Source organism: Sycon ciliatum, chromosome 12 (assembly GCF_964019385.1).
Source record: "Sycon ciliatum chromosome 12, ocSycCili1.1, whole genome shotgun sequence".
Classification (NCBI taxonomy): domain Eukaryota; kingdom Metazoa; phylum Porifera; class Calcarea; order Leucosolenida; family Sycettidae; genus Sycon; species Sycon ciliatum.
The window spans coordinates 16,847,879-16,871,885 of NC_088654.1; the positions used below are offsets into that span (position 1 = coordinate 16,847,879).

At 50.0% G+C, this 24,007-nt stretch overlaps 1 protein-coding gene across 2 annotated transcripts; it reads right to left on the reverse strand.

Annotated features, from left to right (window-relative positions):
* Positions 1-3,381: 3,381 nt before the first annotated feature.
* LOC135828348 (uncharacterized) lies at positions 3,382-22,261 on the reverse strand. Of its 2 annotated transcripts, XM_065340798.1 has the most exons (9): positions 21,853-22,261; positions 19,793-20,029; positions 17,788-17,937; positions 15,803-16,783; positions 14,980-15,328; positions 13,887-14,062; positions 13,536-13,643; positions 10,697-10,858; positions 3,390-4,513 (listed from the first exon to the last, which is right to left on the reverse strand). In XM_065340798.1, the coding sequence occupies exons 2-9, from the start codon at positions 19,862-19,864 to the stop codon at positions 4,436-4,438; spliced, it is 2,076 nt and encodes a 691-aa protein (XP_065196870.1). In that variant the 5' UTR covers positions 19,865-20,029; positions 21,853-22,261; the 3' UTR covers positions 3,390-4,435. The 2 variants fall into 2 exon arrangements, with proteins under 2 accessions (XP_065196871.1, XP_065196870.1); XM_065340799.1 differs by lacking the exon at positions 10,697-10,858 and having other exon boundaries at positions 3,382-4,513.
* Between the last annotated feature and the right edge of the window lie 1,746 nt (positions 22,262-24,007).

Genomic DNA, 24,007 nt, shown 5'->3' on the forward strand with positions numbered 1-24,007 from the left:
CAGCTGGAATACTGCCCACATGAATATATTGAACAATACTGGGGCCATACAACAACCTTGTCGAAGGCCATTTTGCACCTCAATAGGCTCGGCCTCGATGCCCGGGATCGACAGGTTTGCAGACATAGAGGTATGAAATGAGCTGATAATGGTAACCAGCTTGTCAGGTACGCCCGCCTTCCGGAGAATTTCCCACATGCACTTACGGGTGACGGAATCATAGGCCTTCCGTAGATCAACAAAAACCATGAAACCAGAGCAGCGATGTTCATATAGTTTCTCAGATATTTGTCTCACCGCGAAGATCATGTCCGCACAAGATCTGCCTTTGCGGAATCCACACTGCGTGTCTGGCAGGATGTCTTCCGCGAGCCGCTGCAATCTTGTCTGGACGAGGCCAGCAACAGCTTTTCCTACCACCTCCAGAAGAGCGATGCCCCTCCAATTGTCACAGCTGGATAGATTTCCTTTTTTTGGTATCGGGACAAGCTGGCAGTCCACCCACTCCTGGGGCACCCGCTCTGCATTCCACACTGTCTGGACAAGGTCCAGTAGTGCCATCATGAGGCCATCCCCACCAGCCTTCAGCAGTTCCGGTAAGATTCCAGAGCCTCCTGCTGCTTTTCCGTTCCGTAGTCGGCGCACAGCTTGCCTAAGCTCTTCCAGAGTAGGTGGATCGGCGAGGTCTTCACACACTTCTTGTTGCTCAATGGTGGCAACAGTTGCAGGTTCATACGAGGTTGGAACATTGTAAACCTTGGAGAAGTGGCGGTGCCATGTGCGGCCCTGATCCGCCGGTGAATTACAGACATTTCCGTTCTCGTCCCGCACAGCGACTGCAGTTACACCCACAAGCCCTCGCCGAGCCGTCTGCATGGTCTTGATACCGGCCCAAATGCGCGCCGAGTCAAAGCGCCCCTTCTCAGTACGTTGTGCCATGGCAGCAAACCAATCATTCTTCGCAGCTCGGGTGGCAGCGCGAGCCCTCGTGCGCGCAACACGGTAGCGCGAATACTCTTCCTGATTCCGGCCACTAGTGATCCATGTTCGATAGCATGCATTGCGCGCGTCCAGCAGTGGCCGCAGCCCGTCCTGGCTTTCCGTAAACCAATCAGGCTGCTGTCTCCTCTGATGACCGAGAGTGTCCGCAGCCGCCGCCGTCACCACGTCCCGCATCGCATTCCATTTCTCGTCGACCGTTTCCGCGCCCGCCACTGCATCAATCTTGGCATTGATGTTTTCCTGGTAGTCGTCAACCTTCCTCCGGTGGTTTCCCTCAGCATCTGTCGAAACCACTGCGGGCAGATTATGCACTGCAAATCGTACTCTCTTTGTAGATTTCCGCGGTTTCCACAAGACCCTGCCGAGCCTAAACCTGGCGGCAACAAGACTATGGTCGCTCCCACATTCTGCCGAGCGAATAACCTGAGCATCAGTGCACCAGTGCCGGCTCCCTTGCGCTGTGATGATGAAGTCAATACAATGGACATGTTTAGTTCTGGGATGCTGCCAAGTGCCTATTGTAATAGGTGTATGTATGCTACGACCTGAATACTCACTATTTGTATTTCCCGCTCGTTCCCCTTGGCAATGAGCACTCACATAGAAGAGCGCATGCTCCAGTTCTGTTCTAGTCTAGTCTTGAGTTGTCGTTGTCCTGTTCTCCTTCTGTCTACACTCTTATCGAATACTTCTATAAATTATCCAATCATATAAAACCCCTGTGTTCCGGTGTGAGGGGGCATCATTAGCCGGGAGCAGCTAACACTGGTGGCAGCGGAAAACGTCCACCACTACATCGCTGGCGGAGTATGTACGCCTTCGGAGATCGCCGACTATGAAGTACCACGAAGGCCCACGCAAGTGAAACCATATCCTCATCCACTCTCTCCGTCAATATTTTCCTTTCTGCATTGTGTTTCTTTCTGCTCGTCGTTTTCTTGTTGCATGCATTGTTTACCATGGTTTACAGTCCATAGGTCAAGCATTGGCGCCAACCTGTCTGGCCAAACATTTTCGGAACATTTTCTGTGTCCGTGTTTTGTGCATACTGGCTGCTGTCTAGTGTCTTGTTAGGATATCTGCTAGCTGGGTAGTAGAGTCTAGCTACACTGTGTCCGTAGAGTAGTTGCCTATTTGGAATTGTCTCTGCCAAATTTAGTTGTTTGCCGCTACGCACGATAGGTTACGTAATAGATTTTAGATCGATGCGTCGCGTCGATCGAGTCCTGCTTTTTCCTGAACCAGGTGTTCGCGATCCAGCATTGATGCATTGCCAGAAACTGAAGTAGCTCCTCCCCAGACGAATTCAGGCAGCCCAAGCCATGTGAGCCACGCACAGCGCTCCAATCATCACCTGGCTCTCCAGATCCCACTCTGGCATTGAAATCTCCAAGTAGAACAAATTTATCTGTGCACGGTATTGAGTTGAGTACTCCTTGCAGAGAGTCATAAAACGCATCCTTTTCACAGCGCTTACTGTTGAATGTTGGCGCATAAGCTGTAACCAGCGACATCCATTCAACCTCTCCACTCGCCAGATCAAACTTCAAGCGTATGGACAACAACCGAGCGGATACTGCGACGAGTTGACAACCTCCTTCGCGCCAGGCCCGAAGCGCATTTCCCCTCAGCACAAACGCAACGCCCTCACCTCGCCGTCTGGGCGCTCCTTCCCCAGGCACAGGCCGACCCGAAGCAATGACCATTGCTCCGTGGACTTGATAGTTTTCCTGACCAAACCAGTGGGTCTCTTGAAGAGCAGCGGCGTCCATCTCCAAGCGTTCCAGATGTTGTACAATTTGATAAATTTTTTTATCGTCGGCAACAATTCCACTCGCGGCAGCCGTCTGAATGTGGCCCTCACTCTCAACCAGAGAGCGTACGTTCCAAGAGCCTATGCTGAATACTCCATGCTGTCGTTTTCTTTGTGCTGTAGATGTCACCACTCGCGGGCTCGCAACGCCTCGCGAAGGCATCTGAGAACGGGACGACGACAAGAGTGTCGACATCAAAAATCGTCGACCAAGTCCGCCGCCGATATTCCCGCCTCAGTATGTTATCCTGGACGGCTGGGGAGGCCCCAGGCCGCCCAGGCCTGTCTCACTATGTCCAGAAACAGTCAGGAGAGGAAGACTTACAGAGAGCAAAAAAAACTCAAACTGTCCCCACCCAAAGCACACACACACACACACACACACACACACACACACACACACACACACACACACACGCACAAACACACACACGCACGTACTCACACGCGCACGCACACACACACACACACACACCTGACGGAAGTGTTTTTGGCCGTGATGCCGAGACCTCAGGTCGGCAGAGCCATCAATGCCCCACCATCACTGCTGCGTCTCGGTGCAGCCCCTGCTCAATAGTTGTCATGTTCGTCCTAGTCTCAGTATCATTGTCTTTCTTTATTATTTTCGAGCTGGGAATGTGAATATAGTAAAAAAATAAATAAAAAAAGGCAAATGCCCCAGTTGATACGTCCCAGCCCCAGACTCCCAGTTCCCAAAATTGTCACCCACGGTATTCAATTGAGTGGGAACTGACAAAGTAATTAGTTCATAGACAAAAAGGGGATTGTACGCAGAAATCCGGTACAAGCAACACAGAAGAGGTCTTGCTTAGCCTACAGGAACATGGCAGGGGAATGGTCATGTTTGTGCCATGGAGCGGTACGTCCCACGGCATGTCATAGTAGTGTTTCGAATTTCTATTTTCTGCCACGAGACCGTGCTGCAGTGATGGTGGAGCATTGATGGCTCCGCAAACTTTTAAGGCCTCGGCGCCACAGCCAAAAACACCCACCAAAAATAAGAGATAGAACTGTATGACGCTGTAAGCGGTCAGCCCATTCCTTGTGCCCGCTTGCATGCGGTAGAGCTCTCTTCTGCTTGCTACCTGCCCCGTTCTGACAAGCTTGAGGAGTAGCATGTACCGGGGCAGCATGACAGGAGCAAGTCTTGAAGCAGACGAAGAGTTGCACCACGATTCCGGCAAATCCTCATCTCCGTCAGAACACAGCAAGTAGCTCTGCCCTCGGGCATTGATCACTCTTTTGGATAGCCTGCAACCTTTCTGTGTCAGAGTCCGATTACCGGAAACTCAGGGGGAGGTGATGTCCGTAGCGGTTCGGCAGGCTCCTGTTGGATTGTACCGGCATTGTCTAGCTGCTGAACCTTAGCTGTTATGACGGGCGTAGCATGCACGATCAAGTGTTCGAAACTTGAGTGGTGATGAACACCTCACCATGCGCCGCTCACCGGGCCTGTTCTTCAGCTCGCAAAACGGTCTCAGTATCCGCTGCTGTGCCGTTGATAACGTACACGTAGCAATGGTAGGTCAATTAGAACCTTGAGTAGTGATGAACACCTTACCATGCGTCGCCTGCATGATCTTCAAACCGTAAACGGTCTTAGTATCCGCTGCTGTACTGTTGATATCGCACGCATAGTGACGGTAGGTCGATGACCTCCCATGCGCTGCTCAGAACCTGCGAGGAAATCAGAGAGCCAGCAACAACAACAACTGCTGTGGTTCTGATACAGTGAACTTTGCGTATAACGACACTCGGCGGAGCATCAGAAAAGTGTCATACACGAAGTCTCATTATATGTATTACAGTTAGATGAGACTTTGCTCTGGGCATGGAAGTTCTGTCGTTATTCGCGAATTGTCGTTATATCCGCAGTCGTTATTAGCGAAGTTGACTGATACACTGCTACCTTGCTGATTTCTAGCCTCAGACAATCCACAGCAGGCCAGCGGTCCAGTTGTTCAAGTTATCAGTTATCACCGTACCAATCTTTTGTCCACCAGTACAGTCATGTTTACAGCCATGCAGGTAGGGACCGGCGGATTCTGCTCGAAAAGGTAGCAGATTCTGCTCAAAAAGCAGTGAAATTGGCAGAACCATACAAACCTTATGGCGGGCAATTCCTCGAATTCTGCTCCTTTCTTTTTATCCACATACCAAACATGCATGAAACTTACCAGAAAAAGTACCGAATTCTGCCATATTTTCTGCCAGCAGAATCCGCCGGACCCTACCGTGGAGGATACTGTAAAACATGTAATTTTAGGTGCATTTAAATTTCGGTGCCAGGGACCTGCCGGGTTTCAGGTGTAATTTAGAATTAGGTGACCAGCTTTCCCTTCACATACAGTTCATACTCTAGTGCCTTTCAGGTGTAATTTTAATTTAGGTGCTTGTTTTCTCTACCGAAATCACCGAAATTAAAGTCACACCGAAAATAACATGTTTTCCAGTTGTGTACCCGCCATATCATAGATTAATTTATTAATTTTATTAATTTTATTCAACATCTCCTGGCCCGTCCGAAGACTGCCAATAAACATGAGAGGTCAGGTGATAGCCAACCACGGCAAGCTAAAAGGGAGAAAAAGAAAGATGCTGTCAGAGAGGGAAAGGAGATAGGGAGAGAAAAAGAAAGGGAGGCACATTAGTAATACATGGGATCACTTCGGATGAGACAGTGTGGAAAGCTGGACTTTGAATTTCCTGATATCCTGGCATGTCTTAATGCTAGTAGGCAGGTTAGACCAAAGGGAGTATGCTGAGAAGAAAGGGGATTTCAAAAACAGAGAGGAACTAGCTCGGGGCAGTGATAAGGCATTGCGTGTTGGTCTAGTGGTAACAAACCAGTTGTACTTGGCAATATGTTTCGGGACTTGGGCTAGGAAGATTTTTTGCACAAGGATACAAAGATGCTGCTGATGTCGGGCAAGAAGAGGGTGCGTGGAAGCAAGTTTATAAAGACAAAGGGAGGCAAATGTTTGGTCTTTTCGAAACAGAATTTTCAGAAGCAAGCGTTGATGTACTTCCAGTCTGTGGAGTAAAGTCTGAGACAACCCGCACCAAGCTATATCGCAATAGTCAAATATAGGCAAAATGTACGACTTAAAGAACAATTTTCTGCAGTTATCATTCATGTGTTGGCAGTGGGGTTGTAGCATACCTAAGGACGCACTCGCACGCTTGCACACAGACTGGACTTGTGGAGACCAGGAGAGTTGGCGGTCGAGAATAACGCCCAGGTGCTTGTGCTCGTTAACAACTTTAATAGGTGTACTATTTAGACCAGGAAAATACAGAAGCTGAGTGGGGGGCGAGGGAGAGAAGAACATGGCCTCGGTTTTGGCGAGGTTAGGCTTCAGTTTCCAGGTTTCCATCCATGTTACTGTAGCGTTGACCCCGGACTGCATGGAGGCCGTGAGGTTGTCTGCCGAGCTGTCGGAGCACAACAGAGCAGTGTCGTCAGCAAAAAGACTTACATTTGGTACAAGGGCTGGCAAGTCATTAACGTACAGTAGAAATAGGAGCGGCCCAAGTATGGACCCCTGGGGTACCCCAGACACGACTAGTAATGGGTCTGACAGGGAGGTAGATACTCTGACAGTCTGGTGGCGGCAGGAAAGATAGGATGAGAGCCATTGCAGGGCTGGACCATGTACCAAGAAGACGGACTCTAGCTTTGCAAGCAGACCACGATGCCAGACGGTGTCGAAAGCTTTCGCTAGGTCAAAGAACACGATGCCAACATGCCGCCTGAGGTTCCGCTGGGTGTAGATGTCTTGTACTAGACGTGTTAGTTGGAAAGTTGTGGAGTCTCCACGGCAGAAACCGGATTGAGATGGTGAAAGCGCTGGGGTGACGTGGCAGTACAGAGACTCAAAGAAAATACGTTCACAGACCTTTGACACAGCGGGGAGGAGAGAGATTGGTCTGTAGTTGCCAGCCTGAGAGCGTTGGCCTTTCTTATAGATCGGGACGATAACAGCAGATTTCCAGACGGACGGAAATACTCCTGTACGATATGACATGTTAAAGAGCAGGCACAAGGGATAGGACAGAGATGGCGCAAGCCATTTGAGAACCTCATTGGGTATGCCATCTTCGCCAGGGGACTTACAATTCTTCAGGAGTTTGAGGTGCTTACAGACGGTAGCAGTCGTGGTAACGACGCGTGTGAGTGGTGCGCTAAGTTCAGGGGCTGGGGACAGCGATGGAATGTCCCAATTCGGATCCTCCGGAATGCCGGATGAAACAAACTGCTTGTTCAGTGTGTCTGCAATCGCCTTCACATCGTGCTGGCGGTTGCCATTGGAGTCCGTCAGGTACTGGATTGGCGCGCGGGAGGTCCCGCGGCACTGGTTGCGAATGAATTGGTGGAGTGATGGGCGATCGGGGGAGGAGAGTGTTGCAGAAAGAGAGTTTAGAAAGGAGCGGTGTGAGGTACGAGAAAGGTGCTTGACAAAGTTGCGTTGAACTCGGTAAGCCTCCCGGTTAACCGGCGTTGGGAATTTCTTGTAGATGCTGAAAAGATCACGCTTGCGCTTCACTTCAGATACGAGGGACCGTGTCACCCATGGGGGACTAGATGTCGAGGATGTTGGGTTGGAATGTTTCCGGTTGTTGTAGCCGATAGCAAAGTTAGAGAGGTGCTGTTGGAACCCTCGTTCAAGGACGGCTGCAAAGTGATCTACCGCGGCGTCAACAGTTGGAGAGCCTTCTGGTTGCAGAAACGACCAGTCGTGGCAGGAGAAATCAGCGTTCATAGAGTCCCAGCACTGAGAGGGAACTCGACGGAAGCGATATGGGAACGGTTTGCGAGAAGGAAGTGGCAGGTCTGGGTCCGAGGGCAATGAGACGGCGAACTGGCATGAAACCATGAGATGGTCCGAGGAGCCAAGAGCGCAAGCTGTGTGAACGTCCGTCGCCAGCAGGGGTTGGTTTGTGAAGACAAGGTCTAGACATGACTGTGTTCCGGAAGATGTTGTGTGCGTTGGACTCTGCACCAGCTGATCCAAACCGAAGCAGGTAAGGGTGCGAAAAAGTGCCGCCCCAGCAGGACACGTTAAATCCGATGGGCACCACCGTTTGTGCTTACTGTTGAAGTCCCCAGCCATTATGACATGGTACGATGACATGGGAACGGTTACCAAAGCACTAGCTAGCATATCACAGAAGTGGTCTATTTCCGTGGTTTTGACTGAGGGCGGACGGTAGGTACAGCAGACGAGGATGGGTGTCGGGGAGCCTAAGATTGGGTGAAGCTCAACCCATACGGATTCACAGGTCGGATGAGCAAGGTCGTCGCGAACTTGGACTCTTCCGAAGCGATTTTGCCGGACAAGAATCGCAACTCCACCATATCCTCTGGTTGCCGTACCGGATTTGTTATCATGAGGTGGTCGGTCGCGACGAAATGTGGTATAACCGGAGATGGTGAGCGCTATGCTTGGATTTAGCCATGTTTCATTTAGACAGATGACATCAGGTTTGTTGAAATCAGCAATGACAGACAGTTCGGCAGATTTGTTAACGATTGAGCGGCAATTTACGGAAAGCAAGGTCAGTTTACCCTGGCAAGGGGGGAAGTAGGGCCGAGCCAGTGGATTCAGCTGTGGTCGCGCCATCATGCTGAGCCTGAGGAGAGGACGTTGTTTGCCTGGTTGGCATTGCTGGTGTCAAAACTGTCCGCGGCAAAACGCCAGGGCCTAACCGTGTGCGAAAGAGCATCCGGCCAGAACCCTTTGTCACCGACTGTGTTCTCATCAGCTGCCTCGACGGTCACCCGTGCGTAGGCAGTTCTGAAGTGCTTGGATGCAAATATGACACCTTCCTGAATCTGCACTCCTCGGGCAGAGCACCATTCAGCAATTGATGATGCGGAGCAGTGTGGCTGCACGTTGCCAACGTAAAACACTTTGCGTTTGGCCCGGGGTGATGCCGTGAGGTCTACTGCCGGCTCGCTATCACGAGCCGGCTTGGTGTAGCGGGATGTTTCCACCCGCCTTGTTATGCTTTGAGCTAGCTGGGACTGACTACTAGTATCTGCCGCGTGCCTTTGTCTCTGGGCGGCTTGAGTGCGTCTGCCCTGGTGTTCCTGCCATTCATGTACTTGTTGTTCAGTATCGGTGGACCTACGGGATGCATCCAGGCCTGCTGCGGGGCTGGAGCTACGACTTGTAGTAGTGCTGGACCTACGGGATGCATGCACGCCTGCTGCGGGGCTGGAACTACGACTTGTAGTAGTGTTGGGTTGTTGCACACGCGTTTCTCCTGGCAGGCTGCCACTGCCGGCGTGTGTACCGTACGTTTGTACAGACCTGCCCGTTGTGGTGCTGAGCCTCGCACGTGCACTTGCAGTTTGTGTGGCGGTTCCTAGTACTACGTCGCTGTACTGGTGTGGCATGGCGTGCTGTGTGTGTACGCTAGTATCTCGCAGGTCAGCCATTTCCCGCCTCAGCTGTTGAATTTCAAGCTTCAAGGAAGCAATTTCATCATCTCTTCCCACCCTAATTGCCACTATTTCTTTATTCAGGTCCATTATTGTCGAGGACAATGCGGCCAAAGCAGTCGTGACATGTCCTATACCGGTCATACCTTCCAGGATGGGGTGGGACCCAATCCCCTCCTTCCGGAGCGCTCCCACCAGGTCGGGCCGTGAGAAGGAGTCCGCTTTCGGGATGCCAGTCCGGGTGGCCAGGTTTTGTAGACAGTCGAACGTCAGAAGGGCCAGGTCGACATGCTCATTGGTGGCCATAGTCCGCAGTACAAGTCACAGCTCCTGTAGGTTACAGTTACAGACTCGGAAAGGCTGATAGGAGCGGAGCTCCTAAAACTGCATCCGCACTCTAACTGGTACTTATCTCTACTAATGTATTATGTATATGATGGTTCTGTGCAAAATAGCAGGGGAATTTTTTTGGAGAGGGCGTTGTACTGTAGTAGCAGAAGTTCGATAACGTATGAAGTCTATGGTACTCCCGGACCAGTCAAGTACTGCTTCCCAGAGTCCTGCACAGTTAACTGGGAGCATGTGGCTCCGCATCAGGGAAAGATGGATGCAGAAAATGGGATTTTCGGTGATTGAACACATTGTGCTGGGTCTAATCCAAGGCCGTCGTCACAGCTGGGGCGGCTGAGGCTGCCCCACTTTTTCGGCCGGTTTTTTTTGTTTTTTGTTTTTTTTGAGCACACTCCATGCATGATCGCAGCTCAGCCCAAACGTGGCAAATAATGAAGAATCCTTGTCCCCGATCGTGGTTTATTGCAGAATCAAAAAAGTCTTTCATTGCACTCACAACACACTGAAATGGCACCAAATGCCTGGAAATGCTTGCAAATTGGCTTCAATTTTTGAAATTTTTCCCGTGGGAAGATAATGAAGAACCCATGTCCCCGATCGTAGCGTCTTCTTGGTTTGTTGCAGAATCAAAAAGTCTTTCATTGTAGTTACACTGAAATGGCACCAAATGCCCGGAAATGCTTGCAATTGGCTTCAATTTTTGAAAATTTTTCCCGGGGGAGGACCCCTGGACCCCCCTTCCAAGGCCGCCCCACCTCCAAAGTCGGTGCGACGGGCCTGTAATCTACTTACTTCCCATCGATTTTTTGAGCACTGACAACGGTTCAAATTTTTTTCTTGAATGCAGAGAAATCTCAATGAGAGTCCAGACTAAAAAAATGTGTGTTTGGGGCCAAGTTCGAGCTTAATATTCCCTTCATGAGCCAGATAGTAGGGTAAGGGCCCGGGGGGGGGGGGGGGGGGGTGGGGAGGTATATGATTGGAATGCTGGCTCTGGCCCTGGGAATTATTGTGATTTCAACTGCCCCACTGGAGGCCACTTCACTGCACGGGTCACGTACCATTCTGAAGTCTGCGGCAGTGCTGATGGCCATGATGCTGGTACGCAGCACACTGTGACAGGCCAACAGCAGAGCTATCATGCAGCTCTCGGAGAAACCGGTCAGAAACAGCTGGTCCCAGGCGAACAAGAGAGCGTCCCAGTCCAGCAGCGGTGTGAACAACTGACGAGCGGCAAACAAACGAAAAGGGCAAGCACACAGTACGGGTGCACTAGAATGTGATGGTGGTGGCGATGGTGGTGGTGGTGGTGGTGGTGGTGATGGTCAGGCGCGTGCACCGTATGAGTTTTTTGGTGTCTGGAAACCACCTTTTTTCGGGCAATCTTGCCAAAGGAAAAGCGTGCCTATTGCAGTACTGGATTGGTTATCGTGCATACGCGTCGATCGCCGGGCAGTTTACAGTACAGTGACTATGTCCTTATTTCGAAGTGAGAGAGAGTTGCTTTGCATGCAGTTCAAAATACATTATTCTCTCTTCTGGTTCGCTCCTGGATTGGCGATGACGTTCAAGAAATCCGTTTTGTCTCGAAATTTGAGTCAAGCACGCGTGATGCAAGTCAGTTCAAGGATATGATTGACGATATCTCCTTCCAAACTGTTGACTCAAATCAAGGCCTCCATAGCCTTTCGTTCTCGCTCATGTACGCAACAGAGATGTTCGTCAAAAACGTTGTCGACTGGAAGACGTAAAAATGTGCGTCCATGATCCACTTGCGCTGCTTCAGAACGAAGCGCTGCTCCAGCCGCGACTCAAGGACGCGGGGCTTCGCTTTTCTTCTTCGAGCTTCCATCGAAGCAAGGTCCATAACTCTTTATTGAAATCATGTGGAACATTGCCAATACAATCATGCTGAAAACTTCGTCATAAGAACAGAAAGAAAGATATTGGTACGCGGTACGTCGAATAAGCAGTGTTTTGATGAAACAAACATGCCTGGAGTGGACTAGTCTGTCCCTCCAGGAAATCGCGATTCCACGGATGCAACAAATTTCGCGATTTTCGCCCAAACCCGCGATTTTCAGCAAAATCCGGGATTTCCCGCGTTTTTTGTTGTTTTCTGCACTTTTCACGCAGTGCTTTCCTTGATCCTGTAGGTTATTTGCACTCGTACTACTCCCGAGTAGATATACGATGCAACAAATTGCGTGATTTGGCCCAAATCTGCAATTTTCTGTAAATAATTCCTCGAATTCCTGGCAAGTTCTGCATCGTTCCGCACTTTTCGTCGCATTTTTTGTTGTTTTCTGCCGCAATTTCTTGCGCAAGTTTTCGAGAGTTTTTTCCGCAAATTCCCGCAGGGACAGACTAGTGAAGTACCATAGACGTAGTGTTATTCTGTAGACTAGCGTAGTGTAGCCTGGGCGGCTAGGCCTATCAAACTTTTACGTGTTCAATGACAAACATGTAATATGTATGAGTACAAGTTGACTTTTGCGCCCTCTTTGCAAATACTTTTTGAAGTGCTGGTATGTAAAAGGTACCCCGTTTTATCCTGCTACCGGTTATACATGTACCAACACTTCCATGTAGCATCGTCCCCTCCCTCCATTCCTCTTATTTCTGTCCATTCTACCCCTGGACCTGGTTCCCTCTCAGACGCGTTTGTGTCGGCATGATCTGATGATAGGAGTCGGACGAGCCCCGCATCTCATCAGCACCAGTGTTCATTGGTGCCCTGCACCCCTGATCTTGAGTCCCCCCCCCCCTCCTCCCTTGCCCTCGCCGTTCTCTCCGACGGGATGTTTGGGGGATGCACATGTGCACAAATGCATAATTATACAGTGGGTCTCCAGAAAAATTTACCAACTCTAGAAACCCCCTTTTCAAGACTCGGTGCACGCCACTGATGGTGGTGGTGATGGTGGTGGTGGTGATGGTGGTGGTGATGGTGGTGGTGATGGTGGTGGTGATGGTGGTGGTGGTGGTGGTGGTGGTGGTGGTGGTGGTGGTGGTGGTGGTGGTGGTGGTGGTGGTGGTGGTGGTGGTGGTGAGAAGGAGAGCTCTGTGCCAGAATAACTTTGCAGCTTAGAGAGCGTGTGTGGGCAGGCGTGTATTTACCGTCATCTTGTCAGGTGTGTATTTCCCAACATATTAAGCAACCATAGGTATAGCCGTGCCTTGATCCAAGAGGGCGGTGGCATTTCTGTGGACGCGAAAACTCGGCCTTTGGCCGAGTCTCACGCGAACCGTGAATTTAAAAAAAAAGTACAGCTGCAGTGGAGTCTTCATCTTCATTTACACTAGAATGCGATCAGACTTTCCAGGCACGTAGGTCGTGTATAGTCAGCGTAGTGCAGTCACTGCACCATCAAATGTCTGTCATACGTACTACGTATTGTAAAACCTGGTGTAAGCGACCTCTGTGTTTAGCGACCACCTTGCTCTTAACGACCGTTTTTTTTCATGCACCGACAGTTCTACACAGACACTGTGGGACCTGGTTCTAAAGACCACCTGGCTTTAACGACCGCTTTCGCTTGCACCGTGGGGGTGGTCACTGAAACCAGGTTTTACTGTAGTCAAAATGGGCAAAGTGGCGGCTACGAGGTTGCCGGTGGCGCATGGTCACAACGACAACACAGATGTGGGCGCTACGCCCTTGTACTTTATATTATTATCATTATCCGCCTTTTCGGGTTGACATCACCAAGCAAGCTTGGCTACTCTCCGTGTAGGCCAATTAGAATGAAGAATGAGTAACGAGCGGGGTCAATGAGGTGCTAATACACACGCAACAGCAGAGTAGGCAAGAAATAAAAATGAATAGTCCCTGTGCTTGTACAGGAGAATGGGCCGTGATCGGGCAAGCATCCGACAAATACCGGTGAAAACACTCACCTCGGCAAGAAAGTATTCTAGTAAGTCACTGACATCCTGTGTGATGGACTCCGTGTTACTCTCTCCGGTCTGGGGCGTACCTTGGAACTTTGTCACGTGTGATAGTCCCTGGAGCAAAGCAGAAAAGAAATACACTTGGCATGGCTTTAAATGCATGCATGCATACATTCATCATGTGTGTGGTGTGAGCGTGCAAACAGACACACACACACACACACACACACACACACACACACACACACACACACACGTCCACACACATGCGCACGTGCACACACACACGTGCGTGGGTATGCACACATACACAGACACAGACACACACACACACACACACACACACACACAACTTACAAACATCGTGGGCATGGAGAGCTGAACAAGGCTGCTGAGCTTTCGGTGCAGTGCCGGATCTTGACGCTCTAACATAACACTTGCTCTCTGTGCAGCTACCCGGAGCTTTGCCCTACTGGGCAGGATTGTGTATTGTAGCAAATAGAACAGTGTGGCATTGTCAAGAATTGGCAGCCCTGAGCATAACAGCAAGAAGCAAATACAAAAAATCAAGATACTAGTACAAGTCAAGGACAACTGGGAAGCGTATCCAATGTTAAAAGACGTTTTAACGTGGACGCAATCCACACTAGTCCAGTATACCGTAGACTCCCGCGGATACGCCCATGGGCTTATCCGTTTCACAAGGACATTTCGGTGGGCTTATACAAGAACATGGGCTTATACGCGGGCATGGGCTTATACGCTGACACCAAAAGTGCGCATTGCAAAGGTACCAAGGAAGTGAGAAGTACATTGCTGAAAACCACTGTGCATACAAAACAACCGATGATTGTGTTGAAATGTAAAAATATAATAAAAACTACATAAGTATGCTACGTATATGGTACGACCAAGAGTCCATAGTTTATGGACTCTTTGTACGATTTAGGCCCATGGGCTTGTACGATGAAGCTTTGTGATGTTCGAACGTTCCCTGGTCTTTATGCGCGAGCATGTGCTTAAACGCGCGTGGGCTTATCCGCGTGATTCTACGGTATACTTGAGTATTTAAATAATAATAACATTCATTCATTCGAGGGAAAGGTGCAAAAGTGGTGACATTGTATTTGTATTATACTGCATGAGAGTGGTGATCCTTGAGGGCGGTGACGTTCCTGCGGGTGCGGAAACTCAGTCTAACTGAGCTTTGCGTGACCTGTGAATTATAGATTTTAATATAAGTGTGCGTATGTGCGCACTAAAGTGCGCGTACGTGTGCATGTAAGTGTGTGTGTGTGTGTGTGTGTGTGTGTGTGTGTGTGTGTGTGTGTGTGTGTGTGTGCGTCCGTGTGTGAGCGAGTACATGTATGTGTGTGTGCACACACATAGCATGCACACATACAATAGAGAGAGAGAGAAAATCTAGAAAATGAACCAAGCAGAAACTCACTATCCTCCGCAGTGGGAAAAGTACATGTACTGATGACGGACACAAGCACTGACACGGGTAGGACAGCCGTCATCATCTTGCCATGTTGGTGCGGTCGTTGCCATACAGATTCTGCACCAGCAGCACGACTAACACCGTGTTTGCCGTGACACCTCTCACCCGCCTCTGCTATGCACAGCAGATCCAGCACGGCAGTCGTTGAGCTAAGCAACGCGTCAAGTGCACTCGAGTGTGGCGCTCGCTCCCCGTCGTCGCGTCGCACATCCTTGCCGCCGTGGCTGCTGGACGCGTCGTGCTGCTCGCCACACCGCTGTGCGTAGGTTGAGAGAGCCGGAACGGTGGCGAAAACCTGAAACGTTATCACAGAACACAGTGTGCAGGCAACCAGTGCAAGAAGAAAGCAGACAGTGGTGAAAATACAGTAAACCCTTTACAATCCGGCACGGCGGACCCTTAACGCCTTGCCCTTGTAGCGAACCCTTGTCCATGTCGCTGTTTGAACCCATGCAGAACTTCATACCGAACAGTTTGCGTTTATAACCAACTAAATCTCGTAGGATCGCATGTAAACCAAGTGCACCTATACTGTCATGGGTCACTTGCCAGTCATGACTTGATGCTTGTACAGTGTGAGTGCATTTCTGTTACAACAAACTTCGGCTATAAAGAACTAATTCTCCTGCACAATGGTGTCCGCTATATCAGGAGTCGACTGTGTCTTTCAATCATGGCCTTAGACCATCCAATTATGCCTGCCTACATACTTATAACACTTGTACAAATCTCCTGGAGTGGGAAGAAGGACGAGCGATTGGACACTCACCTTGTCTACTGCGTCGCGGAAAATACTGTTCTGAGGTGATCTCGTTTCATCCACACCCAACGCTAGACTGCGACGGCCTTCGCACAGCAGGGCTTGCATTGCACTGCTGGCTCCTCTCAGAACATCCCGACTGGGAACTGTACGCCGCCGATCATGGCCCTCGTATGACGCTCGCTCGGCGCGGGCTCTTCCATGTGTAGGTATACGGCGTGTTGGTCCGTCACTGCTACTCGTAGGGCTTGGTGTGTGCTGGCTGCTCCTGCCAGCTTCCGCCCTTTCATTCCCGTGCTCTGTGTGGCCTCCAAACACAGACACTGGGCCAGCAGTGGCGTTCACAAACGATGGCATCGCCTCCGCCGCTTCGTACAGAACCACCTGCTGCCACAGCAACCAGCGCATGGAATCCGACAGCCAGCTCCCGTGAAGACGGAGCCGCATGCGTGGCAACAGCCATGGCGATGCGGCGGTGCACGCCACGATGCCTCCTCCGGCAACGTCACTCTCCGATCGCTGCGGTGGGCGGCAGTGCTGCGTTGCGAGCGAGGTTTGAGCGTGAGTACTCTCGGCTTGCGTCGACTTTATTCCTGGGTCGTCGTCAACGCGAAATCTTGGCTCAGACGGTGTCGGATTCGCCCGCTCGGATTCAACTCTTGCCATTTCGTGATCTATCCAAGCAAGCGTAGTATCCTTACAGTGCTGTATTGTGCATGCCGCCATGTCGTGCAGAACATCAGATCTCACTGGCCTACCCTCCATGGTGGAGCTTGCTGTAGAGGCCGGGCATGAAGAATTGCTTTGCTCGCCAGAAGTGGACTGTGTTCGACTGCCGGATATAGGTGATGATCTTGGTCCGGCAGAGGTGTTGTCTCTACCCATGCGCATGCCATTCTGAATCGTGTTCACACAAGCTAGCAGCAGCTCTTCGGCCCGGTCCTCCAGATATGTTCGCCGATTCGTCGAGCATTTTGCCGGCCACTCACTCTGCAGAAGAGGAATTTGCATAACCACACAGTCGACATATCCACACAGTCGACATATGCACAAGAAGAAATGTCTGAGAAAAACTGCACGGACAAACAAATAGACGTGTGTGTGAGCACGCATGTACACGCGCGAACACACGCGCACGCACACACTTTCTATTGCCCCTGTGTACCGTAACCGTACAGGAAAGCAGCGGCATTCCGATCAATCCTCATGTCTGAATACTCCAATATTTGAACACATTCACACACATACACGAGCACACACCCTCAACTCGTGGTCTCTGGAATGCAGCCCCAAATTATTTGCCCCCCCCCCCCCCAACCCCACTGCCAGCCATTGTGTGGACACATACGTACTCTGATATGATTCTTATTATTATTAGGGAGGTTTCGCTCTACGTAATTACATATGAAAATCCGTATGTCGTATGCGCCGGGGAGCGAGGGCAACTTTCATACGTAAATCTCTCTACGGATTTTCGTAGGAAATCTCTTTCCTACGTTGGGTCCTCCGTAGGACTTTTGAAATATTTTTTCGCATTTTCCGCATTGGTCCATGGCAACGTTCAAGCCACGCAAGACACAAGGTACACACACCGTACACCACGTGCAAAGTAAAATGGAAACGTGGTTTCGGTTCATGGTGCATGCCGTGGGCGCATGCAGCCAACGCGTCTCCAAAGCAACAACGCATGTTAAGCAGTCGTGGAGAAATCACGTAGAGGGAAACCCAACAGCTCTGATTTTTACATATGAAAATTCCGTGCAGTTCCTATGTTATTTTCATACGTAATTCCGTAGAGCGAAACCTCCCTATTATAAGGAGGTTCTCCACGCTGGTATCAATGCAATGTAAATATACACGGTATATGCATAGCTATCCGCATAAGCCGAGGCGACAACAGCCAGACAGAATATTCATGTTGATATAAAACGTGTGACGGAAAAAGAAAGCGAACAACCGAACAGCTCAACCTTGAGTTGCATAACTCTTCTTACCTGCTCCAAGTGAGTAGACCACTGGGAAGCGCAGTACTGAGACACAAAGCGGTGGCCAAGCCGACGACACAGAACAGACGCCAAGCCTGGCTCTTCTCTCAGGCGAGGAGCGAGTTGTGCCGCAATGTGAGCACCGATGACCGGCTCCAGCTGGACACCACAAGAGAGGCAAACAAATGAGAATGACCCCAGGACCGGCGGAAAGAGTTTTTTTTTTGGTCCGGCCACACCCTAGCCTTTCATACTTTGTGTGTACTTTGTGTATGATATGGCAGGTAGACATGAGTTTTTATTCTTGCTTCAAAACATTTCAGTTAGAACGCTTGGAATAAATACATGGAGATGCCCATAGCAAAGTGGCGTAAAAGTAACACAAATCCTAATTTTGTATCCGGTTGCCATGGTAAATATAGCCAATTTCAATCGCAGTTTTCACCACCTTTCAGAAAGTTCTGAGAATGACAACAAGTGGTAGGGTGATCCACCCATGGCCCTCCGATCATATGAGCCAAAAAAATCGTGGTGCACCCAAGGTGGGAATGGGAAGTCACATGTTGCCCCCTTGGCTCCTGTACACATGACCTAACTAGCAGCAAACACATGTTGGTGTTCAAACAGTTGGTCCAGCCATGGCCTGACTAAGTTGACCGGTTCCGCCGGGTCTGTGATCTCAGGAAAGACAAATGGGCCAAATAGAACGCGTCCACGCTCCATGGTTATGCCGTAGATCTGGTGGTGGTTTGCGCAGCATTATTCGCATCGAATCGATGAGATCTTGTACAATTCCTGCTTTGGTTCTCTGCGGTTCACATTTACAGGTTTGCTGATGCGGTCTCTCTCTCTCTCTCTCTCTCTCTCTCTCTCTCTCTCTCTCTCTCTCTCTCTCTCTCTCTCTCTCTCTCTCTCTCTCTCTCTCTGTGTCTCTCTCTCTCTCTGTCTCTCTGTCTCTCTCTCTCTGTCTCTCTGTCTCTCTCTCTGTCTGTCTCTCTGTCTCTGTCTGTCTCTGTCTGTCTCTCTCTGTCTCTGTCTGTCTGTCTGTCTGTCTGTCTGTCTGTCTGTCTGTCTGTCTGTCTGTCTGTCTGTCTGTCTGTCTGTCTGTCTGTATGTCTCTCTCTCTCTCTCTCTCTCTCTCTCTCTCTCTCTCTCAGTCTGTCTCTACTTGTCTATCTGTGTGTGTCTACATGTGCCTGTCTGTCTGTCTGCATCTGTCTGTTTGTCTGTCTGTCTGTGTGTGTGCGTGTCTGTCCGTCTTTTCGTCTGTCTGTCTGAGTATAAGAGAAAAAGTGACTGGACCATTACACAGAAGGACAGAAGTGATTACGACTGAGTTGGTGTTGGCAACATACGGCTTCAGAAAGAATGATCTGTTGGTGGAGGGAAGCCACTGATCAATGGGAATGAGAAGCATGAGTGTGCAAATTGGCGCACTGTCATACTGTCTGTCTGCCTGTCTATCCGCATGTCTCTCTATTCACGTGCATGTGGGTGGGTGTGCCTGTGTGTCTCTCTGTCTGCCGCTGTCCTGATCAATGGATATAATTGATTGAGGATGGTTTGAGGGCAGCTGCAATGTGGGTCCATGCACGTGAAGCTATTGCGTGTTGCGATGCGTCCTCAAGTGCCAACACAAGTGTGAAAACAAGCAGTCCTTGGTCGTGTCACCCACCATCTCACTGACATTTTGCATGCCCTACTCCTACTAGGACTAGTCTGCCTTCCGTGAAACACGACAGCCAACAAACACAGCTAAAGTTACCCTGCACATTTACAGCTGTGGCCAGAGACATCAGACCCGTGAGCCAAAACCAGCGCCAAGGCTGCGCGGCCTGCGGGTGGGTTTTTGGACCGTTCATGGTGTAATCGAAACGCGGCGCTGCTTTCGACTCGAGGGTCGGAATTTTTTTCTTTTGACTCGAGGGTCGGAATTTTTTTCTTTTGACTCGCAGGTCGGATTTCTTTGCTTTTGACTCGAGGGTCGGATTTCTTTGGCCACTGTTGTAGATACCTGTTCATGCCATGCTGATCCGGGTAGGAGTGTTTCACTGCAAGCATTCTGCAGCCACTGATCTGCAGCCATGTCCTGTATACTTGACACGCGGCGGCGGCAGCTGCCTAGTCGGGGATGCTGGTAACCTTGGTAACTACTGTGGGTATGCTGGTGTTGCTACTGCCATCACTGCTGTTGCCATCTCAGTGTGTTGAGGTGTCAGTGGCAGTGCCTGCCGCTTCTGTTGCATGGGGTCTGTGTTACATAGACACATTCACGCACACATGCAAACACGTGCGAACACACACACACACACACACACACACACACATGCGCGCGCGCCCACACACACACACACACACGCACATGCTCATACTCCTGCCCATCGCTGAAGCGATGATAGTGAACAGCTATGTTAGACACAGCAACATGTGCTGGGATTACACCATTCGACAGCTTGCAAGGCTGATGAATTGACGGCCACTGATTTTAGCCTGGTCTACACCACACTGATTGCAGGGGCTTTTTCCGGCAGTGAACCCCTATTTCTCTTTTTTCTTTTTTTAAAACACACACACCACACCACATACTCTGGCATGAACTGGCTGTTGGTAACAACCCAGGAGAATGAGAAAGAGGAGAAAGACGTGTGCAATCATAATCTTCAGGGGCGTGGGAGGGGTTTTGGAAGTGGTACGACCGAAGGTGGGCGCGGCCGAAGGCCGTGTCGGAGGGGGTCCGGGGACCTCCCCCGGGGAAATTTTGTAAAAAAGACACAAAATCCTGCGTTCTGGGAACTTCTGGCACAGTTTATAAAGTCATAATTTCACGGTCAGAAGAGACGTGCATGGACATGCAGAGATGCATGGCAGATCTACGAGTACGAGTCTAGAAAAAGGTCAAAGTCTGATGCGCATATGCATCGATGGATCCTGATTTTTTTATTATGGTTTTGCACGTTCCGGACGGACCACACTTTTCGAAAAGTGGTACGGCCATGGTTGTACCAGTCGTAGCGGGTGCTACGCCCCTGATCTTAGAAAAGAAAAGAGAAAGGACCAAGGAACTACAAGTTACGCTATAACGTCCACTAACACCACCAGTTACGAAATAATCAGCTCATGCGATAACATTGCACGACACTGACCGGCGGTCCTGACGTTCTTCAACTAACTGGCTAACAGCTCTAGCACATCTTGGATGCGCACTCCAACAGCCTTCCAACTTGGAAGGTTCTAAGTTATATGATAGCAAAAGAGGGGAAGGTGAGCGCAACCAAGACAAGCACGAGCTGAAAGTCTCAGCAGTGAAGGACGTTGGCGGATGGTGGTGTCAGTGGGCATTATAGCGTAACTTGTAGTTCCTTGGTCCTTTTTCTTTTCTAGAAATCTATCCTTGGCTCTCCATGCGAGTCCACTCTTGCAACCATAATCGTCGGGAACCCGCAACCTCTCGATTGGAAATCAACTGCGCATACCACTGCCACATATGGGACACACACACACACACACACACACACACACACACACACACACACACAGTGACACACACATACACACACACACACAGTGACACACACAGTGGCACACACACACACACACACACACACACACACACACACACACACACACACACACACACACACACACACACACACGTAAGACATGCCACAGGTGACCATGTATATCTACCATTTTACTACTGTCGTGGACATGGAAATCCAGTCGATTGACTGGAGCCGGCGCCCTCAGCGCGTACAGAACGTTGTGCACAATCATGTTGATCTGATGCGACCAGTGCGCTAAAGCGCATGTACATTACATGCGTGTACTGCTTACCCACGGCTGCATGGCCAGCGTCCTGGGGCCGCTAGACGTGCGACCGGATTTCCACGTCCACGACAGTACTACTCGAGCCCTTATGTATTCGCCAGTCGCAACAAATCTGCAAAAATAATGATGCACTGGGTGTACGCTTCCAGATGTTCTATCTAATAACAACGCTAGCGGACACGATTTGAATGGAAGAGATCAATACTCAGGGCGATACACACAAGCTCATTCAGTGAGGTTACTAACCCGTGACTCAAGTTTCCTCCGTCCTCTCAAGCTTGTTCACTCCCAAATTTGTTCCTAAAACGACTGTGCATGGATCAATCATTCTTTGCGTCAACATCTGCGGAACGGTCGACGGGCGCCTAGCTCACTAAAAACCACGATTGAACAAGACCAATATTCCCTTTAATAAAAGGAATTTCATTCAAATCACTTTCCAAAAGTTGAAACATGCCATTTCTAGGCCTAGAGAGTAGAGGTCATGTCGTGAACTAGCGCTATAGCAGTAAGTACTTTATGCGAAACCATTCGCTAACTATTCTCTTCGAATCACTAGCAGCTCTGTGGCCGTACCCCGAGTTCAGAGTATTTACGAATGCAGATCTCAGACGAACAGTTTCGTCCGCTTCAGCCTTCAGGGCCATTCATTCCACATTTTTCAGTGCGACGTGAGGATGACAGCGATCATAACAATGTTGAATCATTCTAAAATCTGATAATAATCATCGCAGTGCATGTCACACGGATAGGGATATACGTGAAATTCGACTCCAACTCCCGCGTGCACGCGTGGTGCATGCAGAGGCCCTGCTCAATGGCTCAAATCAAAACTGTGTGGTTCAAAGACAAAGGTACGGGTTTGAGTCACCATGGTCACTAAGCTCTACAAAGTTGTTGTAGTGCTGGATGTACTGACTGTCGTGGACATGGAAATCCAGTCGATTGACCGGGGCCGGCGCCCTCAGGCTCAGCTCGTACAGAACAGCGCTTGATCCGATGCGACCAGCGCGCTGCAGCATGTTTGTACATGCTTACCCACGGCTGCATGGCCAGCGCCCTGGGCCTGGGGCCGCTAGACGTGCGACCGGATTTCCATGTCCACGTTAGTAGATCTACAAAAATATGTAATGTAAATCCGAACGTAGAAGGGCGTCAGCTTGGACCGCGGCTGCAAGAAAAGAGCTAGCAGAAGAAGCAGCAGCAACCGCATCATCAGCAGCTGTGTGCGGCGGTATATCTACTTCGTAGACGTGTGAGGATGTTGAGGTTGTGCTGGGGGTTCAGACCTACAACACAGGCTACTGGCTACTGCAGCCATCAACTCAGTACAATGATCATGTCAAGTAAAATTGTAAATAATTCATTTCATGCACACACACACACACACACACACACACACACACCGTCACGCGCGCGCGCGCACATGCCCATCTTCAGTCTTTCCCCGGCATTCTTCTATGACTCCAGACCTTGGACTGCCATGAGGGCAGATAATAAGCGCATAGTAGTACATGCACAACAGACACAGTCAGTACACCAGTGCAGCAAGGCTAATTTGTTACAGCTCTGAATTTAATGCTCAGCGAAATCAAACATGTCGACTTAGTTTGAACATCAGCTATCGGCGATTCGCCACGCACGAACTTCAAAGTTCTACTGGCACTTCTTGCTGGGATTTTAGTTCAAGGACGAAAATATATAATGCTATAGCCGAATCAGCTTGCTGTCTCCAGAATTGGGTAATAAAGTCTTGCCAAAAATGTCTAAAAATTCTCAATTGAGCGATACCGTTGTGCAGTATTGTTCTTGGCAAGGTCAAGATCAACTCAATCAAGTTTAGAAGTAATCGTAAATTTTAGTTCATCATTCCTCGGTGCATGGCAGTGCAGAGGTGCGGAGGTTTAGCAGTGACCATGACTTTCGTGTGCTGCACTGCACGACACGTTACTCCGCCATGGGTTTGTGCGACGCTCTGTCATGTCATTGCATGCCATGTGGCAAGTTCTGCACGCGTCTAGAGCGCGGTATGACCAACATGCGTCATGGAATTGTGGGGGAGATGCGGGTGTGCGCGCACGCGGGCACTTGTGTGTATTGAAAGGATGCGGTTGAGGTGGGGCACAGACACTTGCTGAAAGCCACATACACACACACACACACACACACACACACACACACGCACACTCAGCATAGTTTCACGCAAGAAAGGTTGTAGAGCCTGTACATGAACACCATGGCACGCAGGCACTGACATCCATCCGCCGACACTCCGTGGATGGTAGCCGTCTTGCCGGTACGTTCCTGGTGTAGCTTAAGAGTGCTCTGGTCACAATCTAATGTAAGTGTTAGCACGCCAGATGTGACTTGTTCTCCCTCATCAATAGCAGCACCAGACTTC

Excerpts from the sequence above, each read along its gene's own strand:
- LOC135828348 (XM_065340798.1), bottom strand. The coding sequence starts at position 19,864 with ATGGCTGCAGATCAGTGGCTGCAGAATGCTTGCAGTGAAACACTCCTA. Across the intron at positions 14,063-14,979 it reads TTTTCCCACTGCGGAGGATA|GGCTGCCAATTCTTGACAAT; the intron begins GTGAGTTTCTGC and ends TGTTATGCTCAG. Across the intron at positions 10,859-13,535 it reads TAGAATACTTTCTTGCCGAG|TTGTTCACACCGCTGCTGGA; the intron begins GTGAGTGTTTTC and ends GCCGCTCGTCAG.